Here is a 27,282-nt window from a genome sequence, read left to right as displayed (position 1 = left end):
CCATTCCTAGTGCCTGCTCAATGAGTCATGGAGCAGAATAAATGCTCTGGCAAAAACAGCAGAAATAAGCTTTAATTACTACTCTGGCTTACAGTAGGCTCTGAGGAAATGGCAGAGGACTCACAGCTATTGTCCTTTGTCCTGCAACATTAGCAGCAAGGAAGCACTCTTGCACAGCTTGCTTTTGAAGTGCTGTAACTGAGGAGAGCTGTACCACACCACACCACACCACGTCACTTCGGCGCTTCCGGGACTTTGCCAGTCCCAGGCCAAAGTTTACTTCAGGGATGAACGACCTTTCTGTCCTCTGCCTGTCTGTGAGACTGGCGAGGGGACAGGTTTTGTGTTGGGTTGCTGTAAAACCAGTTGTCTCTTTTTCTGTATCCTGAGTCCCTTGTTAGCTAGGCACTGGGCTGTTCTGAGAAAAAAACAGTCCTAAAATGTGTATCAAGTTGCTGCAGTTACCTATACAGAGTGTGCTTTGGAAATAATTTTTCTTCAAGGAGCAGTAGAGAGCCTAAAGAGCTTGGAGATTAACAGAAATAATTAAATTAAAAGAAAATAAAGGAATAAAATTCTCCTCTTCCTTCTCCTTGTAGGAAGTAGTATCAGGCTGCCAGGCCTGTTTTGGGGTGAAGTCTAGCCTGGGCTCAGACAGGGTGGTGCTCCTGCCTGAATCCTGCGTCACCTACGAGGAGAGGCTCAGGGCTCTGGGCTTATTCAGCTGGAGGAGGGAAGACTTAGGAGGGACCTGACAGCAGCTTTTCAGACAGCAGCTTTTCAGACCTAACAGCAGCTAAGAAGGCGTTGCCAACAAGATGGAGTCAGGCTACTGAGATCCACAGCTGCAGCAAGGGGCAATGGTCATAAATTGAAACTGGGGAGTTCCAGACAGATATAAGGGGGGAAAAAAATCACTAATATGATAATAAATCATGAGAAGAGGCTGCCTCAGGAGGCTAGGGAGTCTCTGTTCCTGGAGGCTTTCAAGGCATGACGGTACAAAGTGTAGAGCAACCCGGTGTGAATTCAGCATTGACCCTGCTGTGAGCAGGAGGCTGGAGGAGAGACCTCCTGGGATCCTTCCAGCCTGGGTGACTCTCTGAGGCTATGAGTGGGATCCTGCCATGATAAGCAGAAAGCTTATCTTTACCAGTTGTATGGAGATGTAAAAGACAGGTATCCTCACCCTTGCTAGAAGCACAGATGCTAAGAATAAAGCTTTGCTTCTGATAACAAGGAGCGACTTGGGAAGATGGCAGTGCAAATGGCCTGAGGAACAGTTTGGTCCCCAGCGAAGTTTCCACTGCATTGCATGATGTCGGCTAAAAGGCAATTGTCCTTTAGTGCCACCTCCTGGGAAAAAATCAGATTTCCAGCCTTGTCAGCTGCCCCGTTGTTCTGTCTCATCTCCTGCAGGGATTTCCTGCCCTCCCCTAGCCTGGCCTCCGGGTTTGTCCAGACCCATCTTCAGCGTGTTGGGTCCCAGCAGCGTAACGTGTGTCTCCGCGCACCAGTGTTTTCTACCCAGGTGAATCCTGAGCCTCCTGCTCGCAAGTGTCTCAAATGTAAAGCCATAGGAACATTGGTTTGGGTTTTTTTTTTCCCCTTCAACACCTAAAAATACATTACACTTTGCCCTGAGGTTCTTGCCATGCCTTAAAAACATTCATTAAGGATGCTTCACTGGAGGAAAAGGGACAACTCACAGCCACTTCTTGTTTCTGAATCCCATCCTCCACTGGAGAGATCACAACTGCTTAAGACAGGACGTGTAATTTCAAACGCAGCAGGAACAGAGGTGGGCAGACTGGAATGACCCCGCCAGGAGCTGCCTTGGACCCCAGCTCCAGCACGCCATTTGTACTTGCCTCCTGATGCTTTCTGTATTCCCCTGCTTCTGCTGCCCATAAAGCAATCCTTGTTCCTACATTTCCTGGGACACTAAGCTAGCATCAGATTGCTTTTTCAGCTGTGCCTGGATTAGGGTGGGGACCTTCCTCCCATCCTCCCCCATGATGGCTGCAGAGTGTATTAGTCCTTGTGCTGCAGAATAAAAGCACTGCTCCCCAGTAAAGCCTCTCCTTTTGTCCTTACCTGCTCTCCCAGATGACATGCAGCCCTACCCTGACTATTCAAATTCCTAAAGGTGCCTGACTGATATTATACTCACCTGGAGAATTGCAATTATGGAACATGGGGAGAACTTGTAACATCACTAGCCTGCATTAGTTAATTCTGGGCTGAAAATTTGCCTGGAACAACCATTTCTGTATTGTCCTGCTGAAAAAGACAGTTTTCAATTCCTCTTCCTATATGACTGGACAGTGAATGAAGTAGCCTACCAACCTGCCCAGCTTTTATGTATTTACGATTCCCCATGTAGGAAAAGCCTCACAAAAAAGATCCCTTGATCTCATTGCTCTGGCTCCATTAAAAGGCATCTATCATTACTGTCTCTATTTTTAATTCTGCCATCGCCAATTATTCGCCTGAGATTTTTCCCTATGAATTTCACTGAGCTCATTTCTGGTGCATGACTCACTGAACTCTGATTTCCTTGAAGATTGTAAGAGGAAACAGCAATGCTTTCATCCTCCCCTCCTCTCTATGAAGGAATCTTTTGAATTTATTGTTTGTTCTAAGTTTGGAAGAAGGATATAATTTGTGTGTGTGTGTGGGTGTAATATAATTTTTATCATATGTTGTTGAAATCAGCTTAGGATGACTGCATACTCGGCCATGTCATCCCCTCATCCCTGCCTTTTGCTGAATTATCAGAGTCACTGGAAAAATAACTGGCATATCCCTGGGTGTGGGCATTTAACCCTATTCCTCCACTGAGACAAGCCCAGTCTACATTTAGCTCCATCCTGTCACCTAATCAAGGCTAGCATTTTGCTGTCTTTGTCACTGGGATTTTTTTTTTTTTTAATGTTCATCCAAATCACCCCCTCAGTGTGGTATTTTATGCCTTTCCAAAGTACAGCACTGTGCACATATTGAAGACCTACAAGATCCCCCAGTCACTTGTCTTTTTTTTTAGTGGAAACAAGTAAAATTCTTCAACTTTTTCCTCGTCATTCATCTTAGACCTCCAATTGAGCAGCTGCTACACAAGAGTCTAGGTTTGCCTCTTGCAGAATTATCTCTAATTGCCCACTGCATCTGAAGGCAGATACGTTATTACTTTTTCCATAAAATTTGTTCCACCTGAAAATTTGTCACGTGGCTGCTTCTGAGCTGACACCATGCTTTTTCAAGATACGCCAGCATTGCCCACTTTCATGAGCAAGAGAGCCCAGCCCCAGTTTGCTGTGGGATTGACACTGCAAATCCTTCATCTGAGCAGACACATTTTAAGGAGCCTGAGGCAAGAACCTGGTACGAAGAATTTCAGCACAACCGTCCTGAAGTTTGATGAAGTTATAAGCAATTGAAAACACAGTCATTTCCTTTTACGTGCAGGTTTACCATGCCCGCTCTGACTACGGCAGATACAATCCTGTTGCACAAGAGGCTGTGGATTGTAACAAGAGCAGTGCCTATGTTTGTCTGAATGGCTCTATTCACATTGTTTTATAGCAGAAGGAGTTGGTGGCTCCTAAGTAAGCACCGGTATGCCTGGGATGGAGGATTAAACAAACCTGCTGGTCAAGCTATTTACCGGAGGCCTTTTTGAGAGGTGCCTGGTGTATGCGTGAAGAAGGCTTTTCTCAAAGGGTGCAGTCTTAGACCTGAAACATTAAGCCACAACCATGCTCTCTGCAGCTATTTCTGATTTTATGTTCTTTGTATCACAGCAGGAGAGGAGAGATTATGCAGATGCTGCCGCCTTCTGTTATTCCTCTTTAAGCTCCTCCATGCTGTAGTCTTCAAGAAGAGTCACGGCAGAACATAACAGCTGCTTTTCAGGGCTGGTCTGAACAAAATCTCCTTAGGCTCCAGGCTGATAGATTTAGGGAATGAAAGTTTAAGGTCCTTCCTGGATTTAGAAATAATTTTGTCTCTAAATTAATATGCAATCACTAGCAAAGGCTAGTTATTTCTGAATTCAGTTAACAAATCCTTCAAACTGAAAGGTACTGGTTTTGTACACCATTGTGCTGCCCATAATAATGGGTAACTAGGGAGCAGATATTCACAACACCATCATGCAATATAGGGCCATACTTCTCCAAATTCTCATGGTGGTAGAGTATATATGTATAGACACTCCAGACCTGTTTTTTTCTGGCACCCTGAAGAAGGGAGCAAGCAGTAAATCATCCAAAATTATTTTCTCTTATTCCAAATCCTGTCATTTTGATGCCTCTTAGACTGAAGTCTGGAGGGTGAAAGCTTTCTGCATTTTGTGATTTGCACAGTGGAGAAAACTACCAGTGGTCAAAAAATCACAGAAGATAGTTACTCATTTTTGCCTTAAGCTTGTGAAAATAAGCAGCAATGTTCCTTAGGAATGCCTTTGCTTTTTGAAAAACTTGCGGCCAGCGTAACTACTCACCTTTTATTTATTTATTTATTTCATTTGACACATTACTTTTAGTGTTAGATTTGAAAACCAGTTTGCGTTTTTGTGGGTTTTTTTCCCTTTAGTACTTATGTTAATTGGTTTTGATTCATGCTTGTAAGCACTGCTTATCAAACAGTGCTTACTAATTAGACGGTCATTGCAGTTTTGTTCAATATTTGCTAATACATTAGATGTCTGGCTCCCCTTACAGCGTTTTTCTGCTCCTGTGGGTGTGGTTGCAGATGAAAGATCTCTGTGTGAATTCAATTAAATTACAAAATATTGACTCCATGTTAAATGAGAGGATTAACAGAGAGCGTGCAAGTGCTCTCACTCTGCCCAGTAGGGCTGGCTCTCCTCTCATGTCTGTGGTGATACAGAATGTGAGATCTATACTTTTGCATCAATAGTTCAGCCTGTGACTTTAACTCTCAGTGGGAAGAAACTGCGGACTTACTTAGAAATTCTTTGAAACAGTATCTTTGTATTGTAAGATTAACAAACCTTGAACAAGCTCTTTAAATCACAGCCTGAAACTGGCAGACACCAAGGTCAGAAGAACTAGGAGCATCATCACCCAAGATAAGTGCAGAGAAACTAGTTAAGACTAGCACATATGGTAGCAAAGCTGTGATAAGCTGCTCAGTGAGCCAACTCATGACTATATATGGGAAAAGGATCCGGAGTTCATGGAAAGGACACTGAAAGACCCCTCTATGAAGACCACTAGGGACCCCCAAGAACCACTGACACAAGTCACTGAGCATCGCACCTGGGGAGAGAATATGTAAATAGGTTCCAGGGATTCATTATCCTAAGACCACCTTTTCCAAGAAATATGATGAATATGTATATTTCTGTCCTACATAAATTGTATGTTTTTGGTTGTGCGGCATGCACATTAGGTGGAAGTATCCCCCATGCATCCAGCGCCATAAATAATGCCTGCTTTCTAAAGCTCCAAAATGAGTCTTAAGAGAGTTTTCGTAAGCTGTAATTTTTGGTATCAGTGGCAGTGTCATAAAAGTCATCACGAGTAATTATTTTTGACTCAGGGTCAACGATTTGAAGGTGGTGGTGGAGGTCTGGTCAAACCAGACCAAGCAGTTTAGCATCTATGATTTACCTGGCGCAATGGGGGAGGATCCCAGGGGTATGGAGGACGGGGTGTCTCACCATGGGTGAGCGGTCACAGCGCACCCGTGCTGCAGCCGGACGGCATGTGGTGGATTCAAGCTTGCTGCCAGGCAGCTGCCACAGCTGCCAGGAGCAATGGAGCAAGGAAAGCCCGCTTGTGAGGAGATCGACCCCACCGGAGATACCCCTTGAGTCTTCCCTGCATCGGTCCCATCTCAAGCACACCAGTTCTGCCCCATTTCAGACTGGCCATTTGGGGTTACAAGGGGGAGCATGGCGGGAGGGCTGTACTGGTGAATGGAGGAGAAAATCTGCAGCATTCGGCACAACTCCATGTCCTCCTGGGTGTTCCGGGAGGTTTACAGGGACTCCTGTGATCTTGAGGCCAGACCGTGACTGAGCAGGATGGAAAGGCAACAACCTTCAGAAGATCCCCATGCCACAGATGCAAGACAGGCAACTTACCTCGTAAAAAAACCCCATTTGCTCAGTAAAGTAGCATAAGAAGGCATTTCAAATGATGTGGATGGTGAGCAGGTGGCAGACTATCTCTGCACGTGCCTCCCACACAGTCCAACAGCAGCACCATGCTCTGCTGATGAGTAGTTAATCTCCAGAATGAACTGGGCTTGTTTCAGGGGCAAATACAAAATAAACAGTAAGTCTTGCTTATCCTTAGTGTCGTGGCCTACTTGGAGAAGGAGGAAGATCTCAAAACCCATGAATGGCATTAGGGCATGATGTAAACAGCAAAGTGGTGAACAAGAGGGCAAAGGGATTGCCCTCCTGCCTTTTCCCAAAGCTAATGTTAGCAGAGACCTTCACCCCAAAATCAGTCCATAAAATCAGAATAACAGGGAGCAACTACCCAAGATGGCCAGAAGACCACTCAAGTAATACCAAGCATCCTGATGAAGAATGTAGATGTTACTCCCTTCTGCACCACAGCTGGTTAGGTAAGACTGTCACTGTCCCAGCAGTGCTGCCTGCCCAGCAGCCCCCCACCTGAAAGAAGCAGGCAAAAGCATGTGCAACAAAACCAGGTTTATTTTCCTTCCCTGCTACAGCAACAACCGTGCCCCTGTGCTTAGGCAGAAGATGTCTATCTCTTTGGCACTATTTGCTTCATGCGTTCACGCCCACAATCATATCGTGGACCTTTTGGTTGAGGGCTCCTCCATGGACTCCCTTCTTGCCCATGAGGAAGATCAGGTCTTTGGGGGTCTTGCCAATACAGATGGCTTTGCTGTTACTGCCTTTGCTTCTGACATCCATCACGCTGTCTTCATCCACCAGCAGGTTGTCACAAATCACGCTGCACGTTTTGCCAGCTATGGTGATTCCCGTTAGCAGGAACGTTTTCCGATCCTGGCCCGTAATCAAGGCAAGATGGCTGCAAGGAGCCCTCCTGGCTTGGCTGCACACATGCACTTGTTGTCAGAGAGGCCCACGATAGCCACACCTTCAACGTTCCTGTCCACCAGGATGCCGTTGATGTAGTACTTCCAGGAACCCATCGTGGCTGGGCTGTCTGAATCTCTCAGAAATGCCCAACACCGAGCTTCCATGTCTTCCACCTGCTGGGACTCTGGTCTCGGCACACCGATCCTAAAAATGGCAATTTGCAAGTCCAGCCTTCAGATCCATGCAAGCCTGAACAGGGGAGCTGGGGGAAATCAACAGCCAAGGCTCTTGCTTTGCCTGGGAGGAGAGACCTGCGACGACAGCGGCGTTTGCCACTCCAGCCTGCTCTATGATGTCCTATTTGCCTTGCAGCCGCGTGTCCCACAGAGTGACTTCCCGCTGACCCTGACAACAAGGGGGAAGCTCTCGGAGGGGGATTCACGAGTTTGGTACCAGGTAGCCGGCACGGGCTGACGTCCCAAGGCAGACAAATGGCACAGGACCCCTCACCCCAACCGCGGGCGCTGCCATTTGCCCCCCCCCCGGCTCTTCACCTCCAGCCGCCCATTTCCCCCTTCTTCTCCGAGTCAACGCAAATGGCTGAATTTCACGTACTCGCGTATTTCTACAGAGCTCATACTTTTCCTGCAACACTGCTTTTAATAAAAGCCCAGATGTTACAAGAAACGCATTTGCTGCCTGTATTTTGTCAAGCTGGACACTGACAGCGTGCACTCCATCTTCTCTCTCCTTCTTCCACCAAAGCTCTCGGCCCCGCCGAGGCCTCGGCCCCGGGGCAGCGGGCAGGTGCCGGGGGAACCCTCGCAGGCCGCCCGCAGCGCGGCCCCTTAGGCGCCAGGCGCGGCGGGGCCGGAGGGGGGCGGCCGCCGGCCCTCGGCCCACCCCCGGCCCCGGCCCCGGCCCCGGCCCTCGGCCCACCCCCGGTGCCGGCCCCGGCCCTGTCAGGCGCCGCGCCGCCGCTGCCGCTGCCGGCGGGGCCTGGTCGCCATGAGCGGGGCGCGGGGCGCGCTGGGCCTGTCGCTGCGGGCGGCGCGGCCGGGCTGGCTGTGGGGGGCGGCGGCGCTGGTGGCGCTGGGCGCCCTGCTGGGGGCCTGGCGGTGGGCCGGCGGGCGCAGGCGGGCGGCGGGCCGCCGCCGCCGCCTGCAGCGGGTGGGGACGGTGCTGAGCCTCTTCGTGTACCCGGTGAAGTCGTGCCGGGGGGTGGCGGTGGGGCGGGCGCAGGTGACGCCGATGGGGCTGCGGAGCGGGGAGCTGCGGGACAGGTACGGCGGGGACGGGCTGGGGAGCGGGGCGAGCGCGGTGCTGCTGCCCGGCCCGGGGCGGGGGCAGGCCCTGCTGCCAGGCCTCCGTTCTGGCTCCGGGTTTCTTAGATGTTTTCTTCACCGCCTTCGAGGGGGCAGCGGTTGTGCTGGTATTGCCGTGCCCGGCACGCTGCGGGGCGGCGGGGGTGCCCCGTACCCGGCGTCGGCCTTTAATGTCGTTCGGCGCGTTTCTGTCCCCCGCCACGCTTGCAGGTTTTGGCTTGTGACCAAGGAAGATGGGCACATGGTTACAGCTCGCCAGGAGCCACGGCTGGTCCTCATTTCTGTCAGCTGTGAAAACGGGTACTTGACCTTGGATGCCCCAGAAATGGAGAAGCTGTGCGTGCCTGTAAAGCTCCCCAAGAAAAATCCCCTGCAGAACTGCAGGTACTGGAGAAGGGGGTTTTTCCCTCCTCCTCTCTAAATACTGTCTCTCACTTACGTGCTTCGCTTTTCAAGACTGTGTGTTGGTTTGCGTTTTCTTACGCAGAAATTGGAGGGTGAAAGTTGCGTGTCTGTGCCTCTTTTCTGTGGGGGTCTGTCTGCCCATCTGCATTATGGAGAGAGACTTCAGACCAGGGCCTGTAGTGACAGGACAAGGGGCAATGATTTTGAACTAAAAGAGGGTAGGTTTAGATTAGACATAAGGAAGAAATTTTTTACGATGAGGGTGGTGAGACACCGGAATGGGTTGCCCAGAGCAAGTGTGGATGCCCCATCATTGGAAGTGTTCAAGGCCGGGTTGGACAGGGCTTTGAACATGCTTATCCAGTGAAAGATGTCCCTGCCCATAGCAGGGGTGTTGGACTAGATGATCTTTAAAGGTCGCTTCCAACCCAGACCATTCTGTGATTCTGTGAAATTCTCTGCCATGTGTGGTACAGGAGGCCAGGATTGATTGTCATAACAAAAGGTCTAGTTTTAATCTGCTAAACACTGGTGAAGACAAATCTCAGGAAAAGATAACACAATATTGAAAAAACATACATTATACCTCTGCTAAATGAGCTATGGTCTTCAGTCTTCGGAGACCGTCATGTTTACTCATTTGTGTTTACGTCTAGTGTTTTCTTTTTTGCTTGGATGAGCAATTGCATCTCAGAGCTTCAGTCGTGCATACTGGTATTTGTTCGTCTCCACTAGTATATGCATCAACACTTTTGGATACGCACTGGCCATTTGGAATTGGTGAGATGTGAGGGTTTAGATTCCCTCACCCCTGTCTGTAGGCATTTAACTGAGGTGCCTGAATTAAAAACTTGGTTGCCTGAGGCTCACTCTGTGGTTACAGGGGGAGGATGGGCATCCCCAGAGAGCAAGTCGTTCCCTGTAGGTGCTACCTCAAAGGGGTTTCAGGTGAACAGGTTACAACCATAGTCATTTAGCTGCGTGCCTAGAGTTTTGTTGTATGAATGCAGGCCTGGTTATTTTATCCATGTATTGAAATCCATGCTGGAAAATTGCCAGGGGGAAGCAGAAAACCTTTTCTCTGCTAAAACATCAATTAGTATGTAAGACTATTTAGTAACTGTAAATGGTGTTAGCCCCTACAGAGATACTGATAAGTGTTTTTCCTTTGGATAGCAAAGAAGGTTAATGTACCAGCTGCTATAATTAAAACTAAAAAGAGTGCTGGAAAGGAACTGCATTTGCTAGCTTTTAGCATAAATCTGTTGGTGTGGAAACCCTTGATCAGCACAGCTCAGTATCTCTGTTTATAGAAGGCAGGTGCAAGTTACAAATGATAGCATTTCTCATGGAGAAATAGGACAGTCTCTTAAAAATCTGTCTGTAATGTGTATATGTTAGCCAATGACACATACTGTACAAAAATATGCAATTTTCAACATGTTATTTTTCTAAAATTTAAATATTTGTAGACTACAGTTCAGTAATGAAAAATTATCTTGGGTTTTCCAATTTTAGATCTCAGTGATTTGTTCTTTATTTTTTTCTTTCTTTGTCTTAATAAGCTGTCATACTCTCTGGCTTTAAAATTGCTAGAACTTGGGAATGCAAATAAGCAAAAGTTAGATGCATGTGAATGGACTTTAAAAATTACCAAGTTGTCTGGTATTGTAGGTGGGATCATAGGATGTGAAATTAGCGATACCCATAGTTAAACGTTGCCTTGCACTTCTTAGGAAGAATCCTGAGGTTTCGTATGACTCCGCTGTGCTTAAACAATTTGCCATTTGTCAGCTCAAGGCTGATTCTTTCGGATCCATTCAGCCGTTCGTAACAATGAGGTTTGGGAATAGTACTATATTTGGGCAAATTAAGATTTGGCTTTTGCTCCAGGATTCTTCCCTTCCAGATTGTGTGTGGGAGAAGCTGTCTTACTGCGTGATACACTCTGCCAGCAAGGCCCTCTGCACAGACTTGTATTTATTCTGCCACTGGGTGAGCATGATGCCTTCAGATTGGTGCTGGCTCATGCTCGGTAGTTTGGAGCTAAGGCAATGCAATAGTGCATCTGGCTGCAAAAGGCTGTGCAGGTGTTAATCTTTAAAACTGGTAAGTCCAGTTGTAGATTTTACTTGGATATTTAAAAATCCTCTGTTTTGGGGAGCCAAATGTAGGACTGAAGCTGTTGCATAGACACAGTTTCTATTTGTGCAAATAATATGGTAGAGGGTTTTTACAGCCCTCTGGTTAAGAAGCCGCTGTGTTCTTCATTTGTGCGCTTTGTCTGTATGTGTTGTCATACTTAAATTGCATGATGTATTCCCATGGATCCCTATACCACTGAGTGCTTAGGGTAGATCTGCTTAGTGGGTGAAAAACAGTAGTGTTGGAAGCTGTAAGCCCCTCACCTCTGTTATGCCAGCCAGAAGGCACACAGGGACTGAGAGAATGGAGGAAATATGGGGCAATGGCGTTTAATCCCAACCTACCTGTGCCACAGAGTTGATACAGGGATCCCAGCAAACAGAGCAGGAATATTGCTGACAGCACCCTGGTGATTCATCTCTCCCCCAGATGAGTAAAGGAGGGCCCCCAGGAGCTGGGCTCAGGCTAGATGAACTGCCTGGGCATCTCTGTCCTTTCAGCTGTCCTGGGTATGATTGCAGAGATAAACTGCAGTGCATTTGGGTCAAAATCGCTACTTTGGAGACAGCAGTAAAGCTGTTCACAACTGGTGTTGAAGTTTACTGGAAGATTGAGTTGAGGTTTACTTTTTCTTGCCGGGAAAGTGTTCCTTGTGTAAACTTGTTTGTGTTCGGCTGCCAGTGGCTTTTTATGCCCCGTGGACTTTGCTTCCATTGTAAATCTTTAACCTCTCTCAGCGTATAGAGTAGCTCAGTATCTTAAGTTTGAGCTTGAGTTTCACTCAGCTCTGGCTAAACTTTTCCAGCACTAAAATCTGAAGGAAAGCTTCCTTAACAATCAGGGACATTTACAATTAATAACATGTGTAGACGTCAATTACAGTAACTAACCACATCCTTTCAAACTGTCATTCATTTTCTGAAATTAATTACCTTTCAGCTGATTTCTGGGCAAGTCTTTTGGTGTTGCAGTCACATACAAATGCAAGACTACACCCTTTTTTGCTTCAAAGTATGGCAAATGGGTAGGTTTGTTACTGCTCATTGATGTGACAGTTAGCTCTGGGCACCTAAAGGCTATTTCATGGCTCATTCTTTCACCAGCTGATGTCGTCCGGCCGTGTCCATGTTAGTTAGCTTCCAAAACAGGGTGACCATAAGGAGATTGCGCATGGGGAATGATCCTTGTGCCAAATGACCAGCCGGGTTAGCTCAGTTGGTTAGAGTGTGGTGCTAAATTCGGAAACGAGCTTCTGCCTTGTTGAAATTCAGGCGGTTTGTTTATTGTATCATGCTACTACTCTAAAACAAGTTGTTTGCCTTTGAATGATAAGCATGCTTGAGCCTTTGGTTTTCCAACTAACCTGCTGGTGTCTCGTGATCCTTCAGGGTGTTTGGATTGGATATCCAAGGCAAGGACTGTGGAGATGAAGTGGCTCAGTGGATCACCACTTTCCTGAATTCAGAGCCGTATCGACTGGTGCACTTTGAGCCCTCCATGGTGCCACGAAAGTCAAAGGACATAATAAACCTTTTCCGAACCACAGATGAGGTAAATGAGTGTTCTTTTTCTCAGAAGTACTTTCTTTTAACCGTTTCCCACCCACCCACTGAAACCTGCCCATTCCATCATTGGTGATTCAGCCCAGTTTAGCAAGGTGTGTAGTCATGTACTTAAACCACATGAATATTGTCCTTTTCTATGATGAGATAACTTGCTTAAATTTTACTTTAAATCTGTTCTAAGCTATTGACCGTTCACAGCTAAAGAGTCTGGTACTGATACTTGAAGAGGAACTATTACATTGCAGAATAGCATTCCTTTTGTGCCTCAGTGAATAGAAAAAAGTTACGTCTTTAAATATGTTTTGATGGTGTAACCTGTGTTGCACAGACAACCTCCGTTCCCTGTCCCTTGTTAGGTCTAGGGGTGTACTGATATGAGTTGTGTTACCTCGTATTTTGTTTAAAGGAACGATGCTTAACACAGGGCTCTATAGTTGTGGGCCTGGGAATTAAAATCCAAAGAATGTTACAGAGGTTTCGTCTCTCTCTCTTTCTGTGGGAAGAGGCTTGAAGGTGTGATATTAGAGAAAGTTAAGGCAGGTAGGGAAAGGAGATGCTGTGCTCAGACATCCTCATATCATTGGGGCCACTGATTGCCTTTTTGTCTGAACAACTCTCTCACATGAAGATGGTTTGAACTGTACCTGATGAGTGTAAGCTTTTTAAGCAAATGCAAATTATGAGTACCTTGCCTTACTGGTGTGATGTTATTATCTATACGGCGTCAGTGTTTTGCTTGTTGTTGCACAAAGACAAGAAAGTATATTCAATTATGGACTTTTATACATATGCATTTATTATGTAAGGCACTGAGACAAATACAGAAGACTAGGTTTCAGCAAAAGGGTTGTCAGATTAGGAGGGGTGACATTCAGAAATCCTAGCATGAAAAGAGGGCAGAATTGTTTGTATAGTTACTTCAACACTCACCTTCTTGTGGTTGTAAAGGCATGTACAAGGGGGAGTGGGGAAGGATAATACAAGAGAAAGACAGAAGAAGGGCTATACACTAAAATTCTTGCCAAAATTTCTTTTTTTTTTTTTCCTGTGGAACTAGAATATGTATGAGTTTTCTGTTCATTGGCCTTGTTTGCTAAAATGGCAGCCCTCCCACTTCTAAGCAAACTTAGACTGATTAATGCACAGTTGCAATTTAGTATTGCTATTCTGTATGTGAAACTCCCTCTGGTGTTGTGATAAGATAGGTTCATTATATAGAAAAATCCAGTTAGTTTATTATAGTCAACCAGATAAGTTCAGCAGGTCCATAAACATCTTAAGTACCTTTCATAACTTAGTATATCAGTAAAACATGTTAAGTTTACTTCCATCTGTAACACCTAGAATAAATGTCTGGGACATGCATACAGTATTATTTTGTATGAAGTTGTGGTAGCTTATATAATTGTGGTTTAATTCTATAAATATAAGTTCAGTTTTACAATTTGAGCAAATAAAACTTGTCATTGTTACTGAAAAAGGAAAGGGCATGTTATTTTACTTGTTAGCGTACTTCCAGGAAAATTAAAACCTGAACGCAGCAGCCTAACAGTCAGGCTAATATGTAACCACTGGTTCCAACATATCTGTCCTTTTGCCATTCAGTAACTTTGCTCCCATGCTTTTACAGCAGCCTTAGGATTTGTTTATGTTTGTTTATGTAGGTTGCCTATCCTGACTGTAGCCCAGTTTTGATCCTCTCAGAAGCTTCACTGGAAGATCTAAACAACAGGTTGGAGAAGAAAGTTAAGATACAGAACTTCAGGCCAAATATTCTTGTGACAGACTGCAGTGCTTTTGAGGAGGTAAAATAACTGTCTTAAATGTCTTTTTGAAGGTTTTGTTATGTTTCTTTGTGACTCAATTTCCTTGTGTGATGGTGCCTACAAGGATTAGGAAAGCTGCTATTCTGTGATTTTTACAACTGGATTCCAGAGAGATACAGTTTCTGCTCACGTCAGTGCGGGTGAAACACCGAGGGAGGAGACAGGTCTGTGAATGCTTATTTAGTTTGGCAAAGGATAACATAAGTGAATTTAAATGACAGGCTGCTACTGAAAGCTCATCTTTTAAGTATAAAGTAGGGAAAGCTGTGCATGCTGTAAGTGATCAATTAGTGATACAAATGAACAATTTGTAAATTGACAATGTGATGTTTTATAGCCTTTGGCACAAGAGTAAAAGTGACCCTTGCAATACTGCAGTCTATCACTGCACTGCTGACAATATTCTGGTAGTTTGAAAAACGCTATCTAGGAAGGTATCTGGTGATGAAGTGAACTGGTGATGGTGGCTTTTAAGCGTTTTTATGTCATGTTGCCATTTTTCCAAAGAATTTGCTCTGGATAGATCTGATAGTTTCCCAAATCTAAGAAGTTCCTAAAATGGTAATGTTTTGTTTTGTTTTTTTTTCTTCCAAGAAGAATTGCAATAGGAAGCTTGCTTAGACAAGAAGTGAAAACTTACTTCCACTAAAAATTTCCTTTCTGCAAAAATGGTGACTTACCAGAGGTCACAGATCAGATTATCACACATACAGTAAGAATAAGCTTTCTTTAGGTTCAGACAAGTTCACACTGCAGAGCAGGATTTATTACTTCTGTATCTTTCTTTCTGGATATAATTACTAGCGGGTCCTGAATTGGATGAGTGCAGTGACTGTAGAGTTTTCATTAAAATAGTACCATAATGTAATTGTAATTATTTTGAAGACGCAGGTAAGGGTGATCATCTGGAATGGTACTGCTTCTTCTAGGAATGACTATGCTGCTCCTTGAAAAATAGTTGCATGTGGATATGTCTAATCTGTGCATAATATTTACCTTCCCTCAGGACACCTGGGAGGAGATTCTTATTGGCGATGTGGAGATGAAAGGGACAGTGTGTTGTGCCAGGTAAACATTAGAGACCGTTATTTTATATAGATGTACAGAGATTTATAATAAGAAGCTATTATTGATTTGGCACTGTCTTATCATTGCAGGTGTATTTTGACAACTGTTAACCCAGACACTGGGGTCCTGGACAGGAAGGAGCCCCTGGAAACATTGAAAAGGTTGTAAAAATACCAGCGCTTCTTAGACTGTGAGAGTGGATTTAGGCTAGATCCCAACAGATGTTAGACTAGTGTTTAAAAAGTGGTTTGAAGTATGTGTGGGACATAATAATGCAGTGTAAAGGTCTGTGTATATTGGCTTCCGTTCTACTTTCTGCAATTCTATATGGTAAGAAAATTCAGGAAGTTCTCTCTTCTTTCTTGCAAACTTTACATTCCCTGTCTCTTTCATCTCTGCTAGGGTGAATGCCTGGGGTGACAGGTATTTAAAGTATTTAAATATCTAACTTTGCAACTTTGGCATTTCTTTTTATAAAGTCTTTTGTATGTGTATTATACACAGATGTGTGAATACAGTCGGGCTTTTTTTCTCTATTTCAACTGCTTGGTTCTCTTAATTGTAATATATATTTAGTTTTTAGTCTAGTATGGTGACCAAAACAGGGCATTACTATTCTTATGTCCTCTCTCTTGTCACTGATATTTTGATGTTTAGAATTTGCTACCACTCATTCTAAAGAAATGCCTCTCTCTGCAGTTACCGCTTATGTGATCCGTCTGATCAACACATATATAAATCCAGCCCTCTCTTTGGAAGATACTTTGCTGTTGACAAAACTGGAACGATTCAAGTTGGAGACCCTGTGTACAAGATGGTCCAGGAATGAGAGAGACTTTGATCAGAAGATGCCTTTTCACTTTGATATGCAAATTGTTTTCCCATGAACACAGTCACCAGCATAACTTTTTCTTATTCCTTGCAAAATTTTTTATGCTATGTTCCTTTGTAAGGTGCAGGGAGTCTTTAAGGTTATGAAGTGCCAATCATTTCAGATTGTGTCATCTACTAGCATGCCTGTAGCAGCCGTGTCTGTAGTTTTTGTGGAGACTGTGGTAAAAGAAATTCTAATCCAAGACAGACTTCGCAGCACTGCTGTATCACACCTCCTAAAATTTGATGTCAAGCTCAGTATCAGAATCCAAAGTAATGTACAAGGGCTTTGCATTGTGTATTAGATACATTCAGTGCCTATAAAGAACCACAAAAATAGTCATGCCAAGCATAAAGTATGTATGTTGGTCACGGAGCTGCCTTTACAGGTGAACAGGGAGTGCAAATGGTAAGGCTGTGTCTTAGATTCCACCCTTCTTTGGTCCTAAGCATCTTACCCTATCTATGTGTGCAGGTACTTTCTTGCAATGTTTCTTATCCTGCAGTCATTTCCTGAAGATTACCACTGTCTTTTGAGATTGGAGCAGTATCAGAAGGAATAGGGTTATGAGCTGACTACTGGCTAACAATGTGTAAGACTGGGGAGTTCATTTAGTTTATGACCTCTGCTTGATAGAGTTTGAACTATCTGTTTTTTCCCCTGTGAAGCTTACCATAGCAGCTAGGCTGTAGAGTAGTGATGTATTTGCTAACGTATCAGTAGAACTTCCAGTTTGACTAAAAGAATTACGTGTTCACTGAGTCAGAGAATTTATGCACATTGGAGGGGAAGAAAAGCTGTTGGGAGTGATCTGATTCTGAGCCTACCCCATTCCAGCTGATGTCCAGGCCAATATTATAGGGCTCTGTGTTAATGCATAGTTCTCTGACTCAGTGCATCTCTTTAGAAAGTTAGGCTGCTAAGCGGATGTTGGGGAAGCTGCGGTTTTAGACTGAGCATGTTAACATCCTTACTGGTTATGCATTTAGATCTCTGGTTGCCCCCCACTGTTGCCCCTCTTCTAACCAAAATGTCAGCCATTTGTATGAAGCTGATAATTACATTTTCTGCTATATTTTATACTGCATAAAATAGGGGAGGAAACTAGTTGCATGATGGCAGTAGTATCTTTTCTTTAAATATTATATCGTTTTTTAAAAAAATAAAAACAGGTGGCCTCCAAGACAAAATCCAGCAATCTTTCAAATGCTTGGCTGCCTGTTGCTTTGTTATGGATTACTAGATCTAGAACGATTGCTGAACTAGCCAAAAAGAGGAATCTAATTAAATGTGAAGAAGGACAAATCATGACCCGGTTTGGTGTTTAGATTCTTTGTTTCTGTTGTGAATGTGAAACTGGAATTTTGCTGCATGTTCACAACTCAGACCTGTAAAATGAAGAGCCGTAGTGCTTTTGAGCAGGTTCAGATGGGTGTATGTGGCAAGCCTGAAGCAAGCATGTGAGGAAGGTAGTTTTCTGTTATTTGTGAACTCAGTTCCTCCGAATATTCTTTCGCTAGTAGAGTGCTCTGTAAGTATTAAGTTTTCCTGTGACAGACAGGTGCCCAGTTTGGACTGCATGTTGTGTATTTGTGCATTGTTATGCCTGATGCAGCAACTAGTGGGAGGAAGTGAGAGAAAAAGCATCTTTTAAAAAGGAAAGTAATCGTGAGGTTCACTTTTAAAAAGCATGTGTTGAAGATCCTTAATATTAGAAGCTGAAACCTTGTGGAATTCCTAATGGTGCTATTAAGCAAAGAGAGCCTGCTGGCCTGCCAAAGCAATTAGTTAAGCGTGCGTTTCTTCATTAAGTCAAAGAAGCGGAAGGAAAGAGAGCTGAATTTTTGCCTCTAGCCAAACATATTTTTCACTGTTCTTTTAGCACCACATTAGGATTTACATAACACAAATTGTGTAGTATAGATCATGTTGCTTCTCGTTAGGCTATTGTCGATTGGGCTAATTTGGAAATGGGGCTGTCTTTCCAATGAGAAACTGCATCTGTATTCCTGTTAAGAAAATGTCATAGTCTAAAACCCTGACTTATCCCTGTAAAAGCCCTTTAGAAGAATTTGGCTAGAATCCTAAACCAGGTATGTGTCTGAGTATAACACATTTCACAAAGTACACTTAAATCAATTATGTGATGAAAAAGGGCCATTCCGGGAAGTGGAGAGCATAACTTCTAAACATTACAATATAAATATCTTCATATAAATGTTGAACTGCTGTAACTGTAGGAATTGTATTTGATTTTGCTAAAGCCATTTAGGAAACTGACTGAAAACTACTAACACTACTACTGAAAACTATTTTTTAAATTGTGTACTTAAAAACATTAATTGCTTTTTTAACTCTAGAGGAAGAAAACAAAAGTATAAACTTTATTAAATCCAAACTCTTGTAAGGTGTAAAAGTTGTGAATCTTCTTTTTGCTTTGTTTCAGCATTTAACTTCTGCTGCTGTTTCCAGGACCTCATATATAATTAACAATGATGAATTTTTTTTTTTTAATCTTATCTCTAAGTTCAGGAAAATATGCAGTTAACCAGAGGAAGCTATATGTGTAAGAGAGCAGAACCATCAGATGTAAGTGGTCTTCAGACTGAATTTTACAATCCTTATGATCTAGATGGTGAAAAAGATGTTTACAGACTATCTTCTTTTTTCCACAGACTTATGAAAATATGGAAAAATGGATTTGAAAGTAGGAAGGTTTAGTACACTCAAGTCAATGCAAAGTCATGTTTCCTATCTCAGGTCTCTAAGTGTAAAGCCAAAACTTGTTTTACAGCACTTACTGCACCAACATAATTCTTGAAGAAGATTGTGTGAGAGGACAGTCCTTGCAGGCAGAAATTTCCTGGTTGCTTAAGATTTGAGGTGGGTACATCTTCAGAGAAGGCTGCCCCCCACCCCCCCGCCCCCCCCAAAAAAAAGAAAGATCTGTGCTTCTGCGTCTTAAGGAGAAAAAAACCCTTCCAAAGGTATTGCTCCGCTTCTCCATAAGAAGAAAAGAGATTCCTGGCCCTTGCCATTCCAAATGGCTAAAGTTTCAAAAAGGTATTAATTTCTGGTCTATTCCAGCACCTTAATTTGCCTTATTCTCATCTTGAGATCCGTAAGAAATTCCCTGTACTGGGCAGCTGCAGGGCTGAGGACTACACCTGCAAAGTGTTTGTTTCTTTTGGACAGAAGGTTCTTAAAAAATAATGCAGGCATCAAAACCGCGTGTGTATCGGTCTTTTCTTCAGCTGGAAGAGAAGCAGCGTTCATACCTCATAAAGGTTTCTATTTTTACATATTCTACATAGTCATTGTGCTAATGTTAACAATCTTTACTAAGCATGTCACTGTTACTAGTAATTATTTTTGTGTTTTACCCAGAGACACTGGTGAAGTCAGTAAGGGTTTCAGACACTGTGTCTCTTCTGAAACAAATCTGCTTACTCAGTGTGCCAATATTTGGATTCTGGAGCTGGATTTTTCACATGTATTGACCTTCCTGGTGTGGGACAAGGGTTTTCACCTATAGATGTACTTCTAATTTTCTTCACTTTTATTTATTGGTGTTCCTTTTCAAGTATCTTGAAACAGTGCCATGCCTGCCTGCTAGCCAGGCTGCTTCCTGGGCAGTGTATGAAGAAGATGCCTACAGCTGAGAGGGGAGTGCAGGATGCTGCTGTGTGACTGCATTGTATTGCATGGGAGCATGCGGTACTGGTCAGTGGTGGTGAAGCAGGGGTTAATACCTCTTGGCTCCTCAGCTGGTAAATGTGTGTTTGGGATTGTTACAACCAGGATGTGGGCGGTCAAGCCTAGCAATGAAGCTTGGACTGAACTTGTGGTGAAGGTAGATGTCATCTGCCACAGCTGAGACTGGCATGAAGCTGTGAAGCAAAGAGAGCTGAGGAGGTGCCCATCTACAGCGAAGGGAAGGATGGTGACAGCATGGCAAGTGGCATTTATTTGGTTGGGCAGACCAGGGAACAGGAATGGTTGGAAGGGGAAAGGAGGTGAGGCAAGACTCGGGTGTGTAAAGGGTGTGTGTCAGGGCTGGAGCCACAAGAGATGGGGCTTTGAATCAAGGCAGGGAACTGGGTGGTTGCACGTTCTTAAGGCATTTCTGTGCAGACGGATTGAGAAGGAGCCTTAGTTGTTGGGTAGTGTCAACTTCCGATATTTGTCACAGCCACTTGTAGCCTGGCCTGGGGAATGCCATACTCCCCAATGGGAGCATCACATTGGCTTCAGGAAATCAAAACACAAGTAATTGTAGCCTGAGCTAAACAGCAGGTAGAGTAGAGGCTATCTTCTACCTGTGCAGACCATAGACACAGGCAAGGCTGTGGTATGTCATCATGAAGAGTTTGGGTGGGAACCTCTCTCATTTTTCTGACCCTATGTAAGGCTAAAGCATCTCTTTTTTGCTCTTGGACCATTATGCACTAGGCACCTAGCTGACTGAAACTTCACTTTCCTTCAGGATCAGTATTGTAGAGCAGAGTGGTATCTCCTCTAGTTGCTCTGACAGCTTATCACTGCTTGTTTACCAGCTGACTGTTCTCACTTTCTTTAGGGGCTAGATAATAAGCACAGTGAAACAATTATCATGCTTCATTGATGCACTAACCCTCATACCCTCTTTGCTGTTGAACTCTGAAAACCAGCTGTGCATTCACTGTTAATTGAGGTTTGTCTTCCAGAGATTATGAAGGATGATGATTCTTCAGTCATAGCAGGCACAATTATATGCACTGACTCGTGGACATTTATTTTTGACAGACCTACCTATATCACATTGGCAAAAGGTGATGGCTAAATCTCTTAATTTTATCAAGATTTCACTCATAGAGGTGTAGGACTGAAAGAAACCAGCTGGGTCACAGAGTGCAGTCTTCTCTAACTGCAGAAAACAAAGCAATAGACTTTAAATTCAGACTTGGAGAATACCGGCTTCATCTGTCTTCACATACCATGGGCCACAGGACACTTCCTGTTACGCTTCGAAAACTTTAAGTTTTTAGTAAAAGATCAAAAGCCACAATGATAGTTGGACTACAAGAAGATCATGGGGGAGATCAAGAGTACCAACAATGTCCTAGATACTTTCAAAGGTAAAGACTGAGCTCCTCAAAATATAAATCTTCCACTGTGTTTACAGTTGTGTGGTTTGGTGGTCAATATTAACTCTCCATTCCTTGGGTTTATGTAAGGTAGGGCAGAATATGAACCGGTTTCCAATTAGCTCAAGAGACAAGTGACATGAAGTTTCGTTCCCATCAGCTCTCCTTTATTCCTTTATTTCTGTTTAATAGACCTAAAGCTGTCCAGTAATGGTTTATTGCATCCCAGGCCTTCAGCAGAACTCGCTCTCTTCCAGCTCATGTTTGTGTGTTCAGAAATGTGAGTCACAAACATCCTAATTGGGAGTGTGAGGGTTGCTATGCAATTAATCCTGGAAGGGCACCAAGAAGCCAAATAGATCCATCAATCTAAACTTAGTTGTAAAAAGTGTGGAAAAATACCTGATCCTTTCAGACTTCCATGAAAAGTATCTGCTCAGCCCTGGAAGTGGTTGTAGGAAAAGGCTGAGTTTACTTGAAATGCAAGGGCACACAGCTTAAGTCCTTCAACAACCAATCCAAAAAAGAGAAGGCTCTTGGGCACTGTATCTGATGGAGCAGAAGGTCTATGCTGAACCTCACTTGTATGCAACCCTATGTGTAATTGCTCTCTAACTGGGCAAGCTGTACCGTGTTGTGTGACCAGAACACCTACATAAGTGATCATCTGGGATCTCCCTCATTGCAAGACTCGTCATCTGCTAAGCAGGGCGGCAGTGTTGGCTGTGCCTTCTGGGAGGACCTGTTCTGGGAGCCGCTGTGCTCCAGGAAGCTGCTGGGATTTATCAGCCCCTTGGAAGATGCTGGGAGCAGATGCAATTTGAACAGCTTGCTAGGACTTCTGTGGTGCTGCTGAGAACCTGGACTCAGCTCAGCCTTGTGGAGTCTATCTTCAGAAGTGGTGGCGGCAGGGCTGGAGTCAATGTTGTGCATCCATGAAGAGGTACGCAACATATACTTATTTTAAGATTGCCAGCAAGAGCAAAGTCCTTCTGATTTCTTTACATGTAGCTGGGTCTGAGGGAAGGCAGGCAGTGCAGCAGGCAAGGGAAAGCTGCTAGAGTAAATAAAAATGTTAGTGTGCTTTTCCCCTCTTCATCCTGTTGCACTTACCAACTGTAGAGAAACCACAAACATGGACGGCATGGCTAAATATTCTCCTTGCATGGTGAGCAGAAGAGGTTAGCTCCTGCACCCAGAGAGGTTAGAGGTAGCAGTGTGTCTGAAACACTGTGCTTCCAAAGCGTGCCTGTAACTGTGGTGCTGCTGGAAATACTCTGGAGCTTTGGTGTCCGTGGCCCTGGCTGACAGCTGCTAAGACCCAAACGCCATGAGAGCTGTGGGCAGGGTGCATGCAAGGCAGGTCCCGGCTGGGGCTTCTCTGATCGCTTTCAGTATGGCAGGTTTCCTCCAGAGTGGCAGGAGGCTGAACTCCAACTATACTCCAAACTAAAAAGGGGCAGCCTGGTACACCCCTCTCCCCATGGTATCTCATTTCCGCGCAAAGCCTTAGTTACTTAGCTTGACTACGTAACTACCATTAAAGCTTTTTTTTTTTTTTTTCCATTTGCTTTTCAAGAGGGCAATAGAAAATTATCACTTCTTTATTTGCACAGGTATGTTAAAATATTATTTCATTTAGCTTTAAAGAAAACACCCCCCCACCCAAAAAAAGAACCCAAACAAAAAACCCCTAAAACCAAAAAACCCTGGGATTTTTTTTTTATTTGTTATGAAAAAGATTCCCAACACTTCAGCTCCAAGCAGCAGAAAAGCTGTATTGCCAATCAACAAGTGCAGTCCTTTACTTAATATGTGCAACCATTATGGAGCCATCTACCAGCATCTCTTTACTAAAAATGTGTTTTCCTAAAAAGCCCTGTCAAGTTTAGCATCCTTACAAGAACCTTGGAACACCAATGCTTGTCTTGCATTCCTTGACCTTTCTGCAACCCAAAAATAGCTGTTCCTACCCCACTGAACTTTCTATGTACATAAATACACTTGATGCCAGCTACATTTGAAGAAAATAGACTATATTTAAAGCTATTAGTTAGCATCACAGATAGTTCCTGCCCTCCCCAGTCCCCCTGGGATTGTTTGCCCTTTTAAAATGGAGTAGGTTTGGATAAAGTATGTGTCTCTGGCATGCCTGTTCTGAAGGGGCCTCCCACAGATGCTATTTAATATATCCTCTGTTAGTCTGAGTAGGAGAGATCAGTGTATTTTATCTTTCCATCTAGAGGGAGCTGTCAAAGTGGATTTGGAGCTGGATTAGAAGACATGAAGATATGTAAATTTAAAAGAGGGAGAAGCGTGCCCGCAGGTGAATCTGAATACAACCACACTTATACGAAGCTTATTCTTTAAAAAAAAAGAAAAATTGATTGTGCACTATTTATAATAGACTTCAGATAATGCTTTTGGTTTTGGTTTTGTTTATTTGTGGAGTGTCAATGTTTAGTCTGCATATTCTCCCAAAAATTACAAAGTCCTGAAATTCTCCACAAAAATCACACAATACAAATGCGTTTTCAAAAAATCAATGCCATTCCTCCTGTCCTTTCTCACTTCCGTTATGGGGTAGTGCGATAGGGACGTTGCATTTCCTTCACTCTTAAACCTTTACTGTAGTCAGCAGTTTATACAGTGCGTGTGTCTGTGTGTGTATATATGTATGTATGTATGCATATTTATCCTTGAATGTATAAGAAATCAACCTTTGTTTCAAAATGGCGTGGTTTGCATTTATACTCACTTTGTTTTGTCAGGCTCCCCTGCCCCAAACAAATGTCTGAAGGCATCTCAAGTTGGCAAGATAATCAGCTCTGACCACTATATTTCCATTCCTGATTGCTTTGCTTTTTCCCATGAGAAAATCCTTTTGAATGACATATTTAACTTGTGTGAGGGAATGGAAGCTCCATTCCTGCAAAATGTGAAGGTTCCCTGGCTTGCTATTCTTGTTTCATGCTCACCATAACCTATTACAGATGCATGCATGGAGTTTTTGTTTTCTTCCCTGACAGGTTTCCATGGAAAAATGGAGGCATCACTTTTGGTGCATCCTCTGGACTGAAAGTCTCCTGGCATCAGTGAAATAAAGCAAGATGGTACATAGTGTCCCAGGCCTGGATGAAGTTGTGATAATTAGGTTTTGAATCTTTAAAACTTGTCTTTTATTTATTTATTTGTTTGTTTGTTTGTTTGTTTAGGCTTAGTTTTCTTTCTCCTTTCTTTCCCCATCTTTAGTGACTGGAAAATGACCTGATGTAAGGGACCTTAAAGGGAGCTTTTTCTAAATGTCCAGCCTCAGTGCTCCCTGCTACACTTTAAGTCCCTCTCTGTCATAGAAATGGTGCATCCCTTAGTGCATTTGAGTACTTGGTCACCTCTTCTGCAGGATGAACGTCTTTCCTAGACCTACAGTGGCTCTTAGTCCAGTTGCTCACATAGCCTTTTGGGGTGTAGCACAGCCGGATGGGACGTGGGCGATGGGATGGCATTGGGACTCTCTGCTCACCTTAGTGTGTAGTGAGGTCAGGGAAAGTAAAGGGAGAAAAACAACTATCGTAATTCATTAGAATGGTAAATAGTTTGGGATTTTTGTTTGCCAAGGCGCAGGGGATAATGTGTTTGTGCTGCATAAGGGCAAGTTCTGTGAGAACGTAGGACCCTCACCGTTGCTCCTGGGCTTCCACATTTTACCCCAGCATGCTCAGCAGGTTCCTAGAGAGACAAGTGCATGGTCATAAATGCAGCCCTTTTCTGAAAACACTAACCTCCAGCACGTGATGGGGTGCACCTGGCTGCATCACAGGTCTATGCACTTTATAGGGTGTCTGTAAGGCTGGGGTGAGCCAGGGTTTCCCCCAGCTGTACCAGCAGCGTCTGCGAGGGAAATCTGCAGGGAGGTGGAGAACTGACCCTGCAGCCTCCCCCTGTGCTGCAGACCTGGACGGCAGCTCTGACGTGTGCGCATCTATGCAGCCTTACAAAATAAGCCTCTGCATGCTAGATGGCATCAGTGGCATCCCCTGAGGTAGGTATCCAGTGGAATTGGAAACCAGCCTTGTGTGTGTACTAGTGACCGACTGCAGCACGTAGTCTGCTTTAGCTCTTGCTGTGACTGGGAGGTACTCTCTGCTGAAGGCTGTCGTCTGGCCTTCTCTGGAGAATAACGTTGCTTATCTTGGTTTTGCAACTTCAGTAAATCTTTTGCTGTCTTTTCCAAGTGATCTCTTAGGTGCACTGTGCTGGGACGTGGGGTTTTCCAGTGCAATACGCTTTCCTACATGTTGATTGTGCGTGTACTGTCACAGAAGCTGTTGATTAGTGTATCACCTGGCTTTTCTGTAGATGCATGCCAAATATCTAACCTCTTAAAGATGATATACTGAGAAAGAAAGATGCAAAATCAATTTGGGATATAGGATGTCCCAGGCTTACTGGGTTAGACTGAATGTATTTATGTCTAATCCCATTGGTGTCAGGAGTTTTGCTTCTCTGCTTTGAATCTTCACCCCATATTGAAATGACAAGTCTTGGCAATCAGCAGTGCCAAGAAATAAATAACTGACCGAGATTCTCTTTTCAGACCTGTCCCAAGTGAAGTTTTGTGCATGATTATTTTTGTTGCAGTTGCATCTGTGACTGGAACCAGTCCCTGCCAGTGGCATGGCTGAACAGCAGCCTGTGCTTTAGGGAGCTTTCCATCAATCGCATGGGACAAACCCAAGCCAGGCAGGAACACGAGGGTGACAATAAACTCACAAAGGTTTCACACAGATCAGCTTCTTGAAAATGCTGTGCACGCTATCAGTCTCTGAGGAGGAGTAACTACGTTCGGCAGAATCTTGCAAGGTGCTTCTCTGCTTTAAGATGCCCTCGCAAATTCTGTAACGGGGACTAAACAAGTGGGGAAAACAATCACCTAGAAAGGAAGTCTCTGGCAGCCACTTTCAAGGCAGGCGTAAGTGACACCACAGGAATGCTGCTTCATTCAATAAAGCAGTTCTTTCAGGGAGTCTTTTCTAAAGTCAGGGCAGGATTTATCTGTAATCACCTACCGTTGATGAATTGACACGTGAATAGCTGAAATACCAAGAAGCTATCTGTGAACACGTGGGCCTGTAATGACTGGACAGCACACCCTGAGTGAAGGTGCTGCGATAATGGTGTTCCTGGGGTGTGTAGTACTGGCAACGTGGGGAGAGGGAGCTCCTGTTTTCCAGAACACGGCTTCTTGGAAATGTTTTTCCTTCTCATATGCCTTCCTTTTGGCCAGAAGTTCAGTATTTTTAACATCATTCTTTTAATGTCCTTTTGATGGATCAGAACAAATGGAAGAAAGCACTCTTCATGTGTTACAAAAAAACAGGTGCACTTCCACTACATTTTGGAAGAGCACGAGGGAAATTCCTCCTCCAAGCACCAGGGTGCTGCAGCTCAGCCCCAGGCACCAGCCTGCTTTGCATTGCTGCCCAGCAGTATGCAATGGAGGTGGCAGTGGCGGCTTGGTGGAGGGCACTGAAAGTCTCCAGTCTCTCTTGGTTTTTATCTCGGTGGTAACAAGCTCGTGAAAATGCTGTTGAGAGCTGTTTCTGCAGCCAGCTGGCAGAGCAGGAAACCACTTCTGAATGAGAGCCAGGAGTCACTTGTAAAATACTCTGGTGGCCACCCCACAGAGGGCTTGCAGCACCTTGGGTGTGTTAACTCAGCACCTGGCAGGCTTCGGGCTTCTTACAAACCCCAAGGGGAATGGATAATGGTCCTCTCTTTCTGGGAGAGGAGCAGAGCGGAACACGAGGGGTGAAATGCTCTGATAATGACAGTCGGCTCCTGCCAGAATTTTGCAGTCAGAAAGCGGTGGCTTCTGGAGGGCTGCCAGGCGC

At 44.3% G+C, this 27,282-nt stretch overlaps 2 protein-coding genes across 2 annotated transcripts; one reads left to right on the top strand and one right to left on the bottom strand.

Moving 5' to 3' along the window:
- Positions 1-6,775: 6,775 nt before the first annotated feature.
- Positions 6,776-7,167, bottom strand: PFN3 (profilin 3). The gene is given in 2 exon segments (XM_009489008.2): positions 6,776-7,032; positions 7,035-7,167. Coding segments are annotated over 2 exon segments (390 nt in total).
- Positions 7,168-8,062: 895 nt separating this feature from the next.
- Positions 8,063-16,217, top strand: LOC104030560 (mitochondrial amidoxime reducing component 2). The gene is made up of 7 exons (XM_075708313.1): positions 8,063-8,337; positions 8,590-8,763; positions 12,318-12,480; positions 14,159-14,299; positions 15,327-15,388; positions 15,478-15,549; positions 16,088-16,217. The coding sequence occupies exons 1-7, from the start codon at positions 8,063-8,065 to the stop codon at positions 16,215-16,217; spliced, it is 1,017 nt and encodes a 338-aa protein (XP_075564428.1).
- Positions 16,218-27,282: the final 11,065 nt, after the last annotated feature.

The sequence above is a fragment of the Pelecanus crispus genome, chromosome 3, assembly GCF_030463565.1.
Source record: "Pelecanus crispus isolate bPelCri1 chromosome 3, bPelCri1.pri, whole genome shotgun sequence".
Classification (NCBI taxonomy): Eukaryota; Metazoa; Chordata; class Aves; order Pelecaniformes; family Pelecanidae; genus Pelecanus; species Pelecanus crispus.
This window is presented reverse-complemented; position numbering and strand designations above follow the sequence as displayed.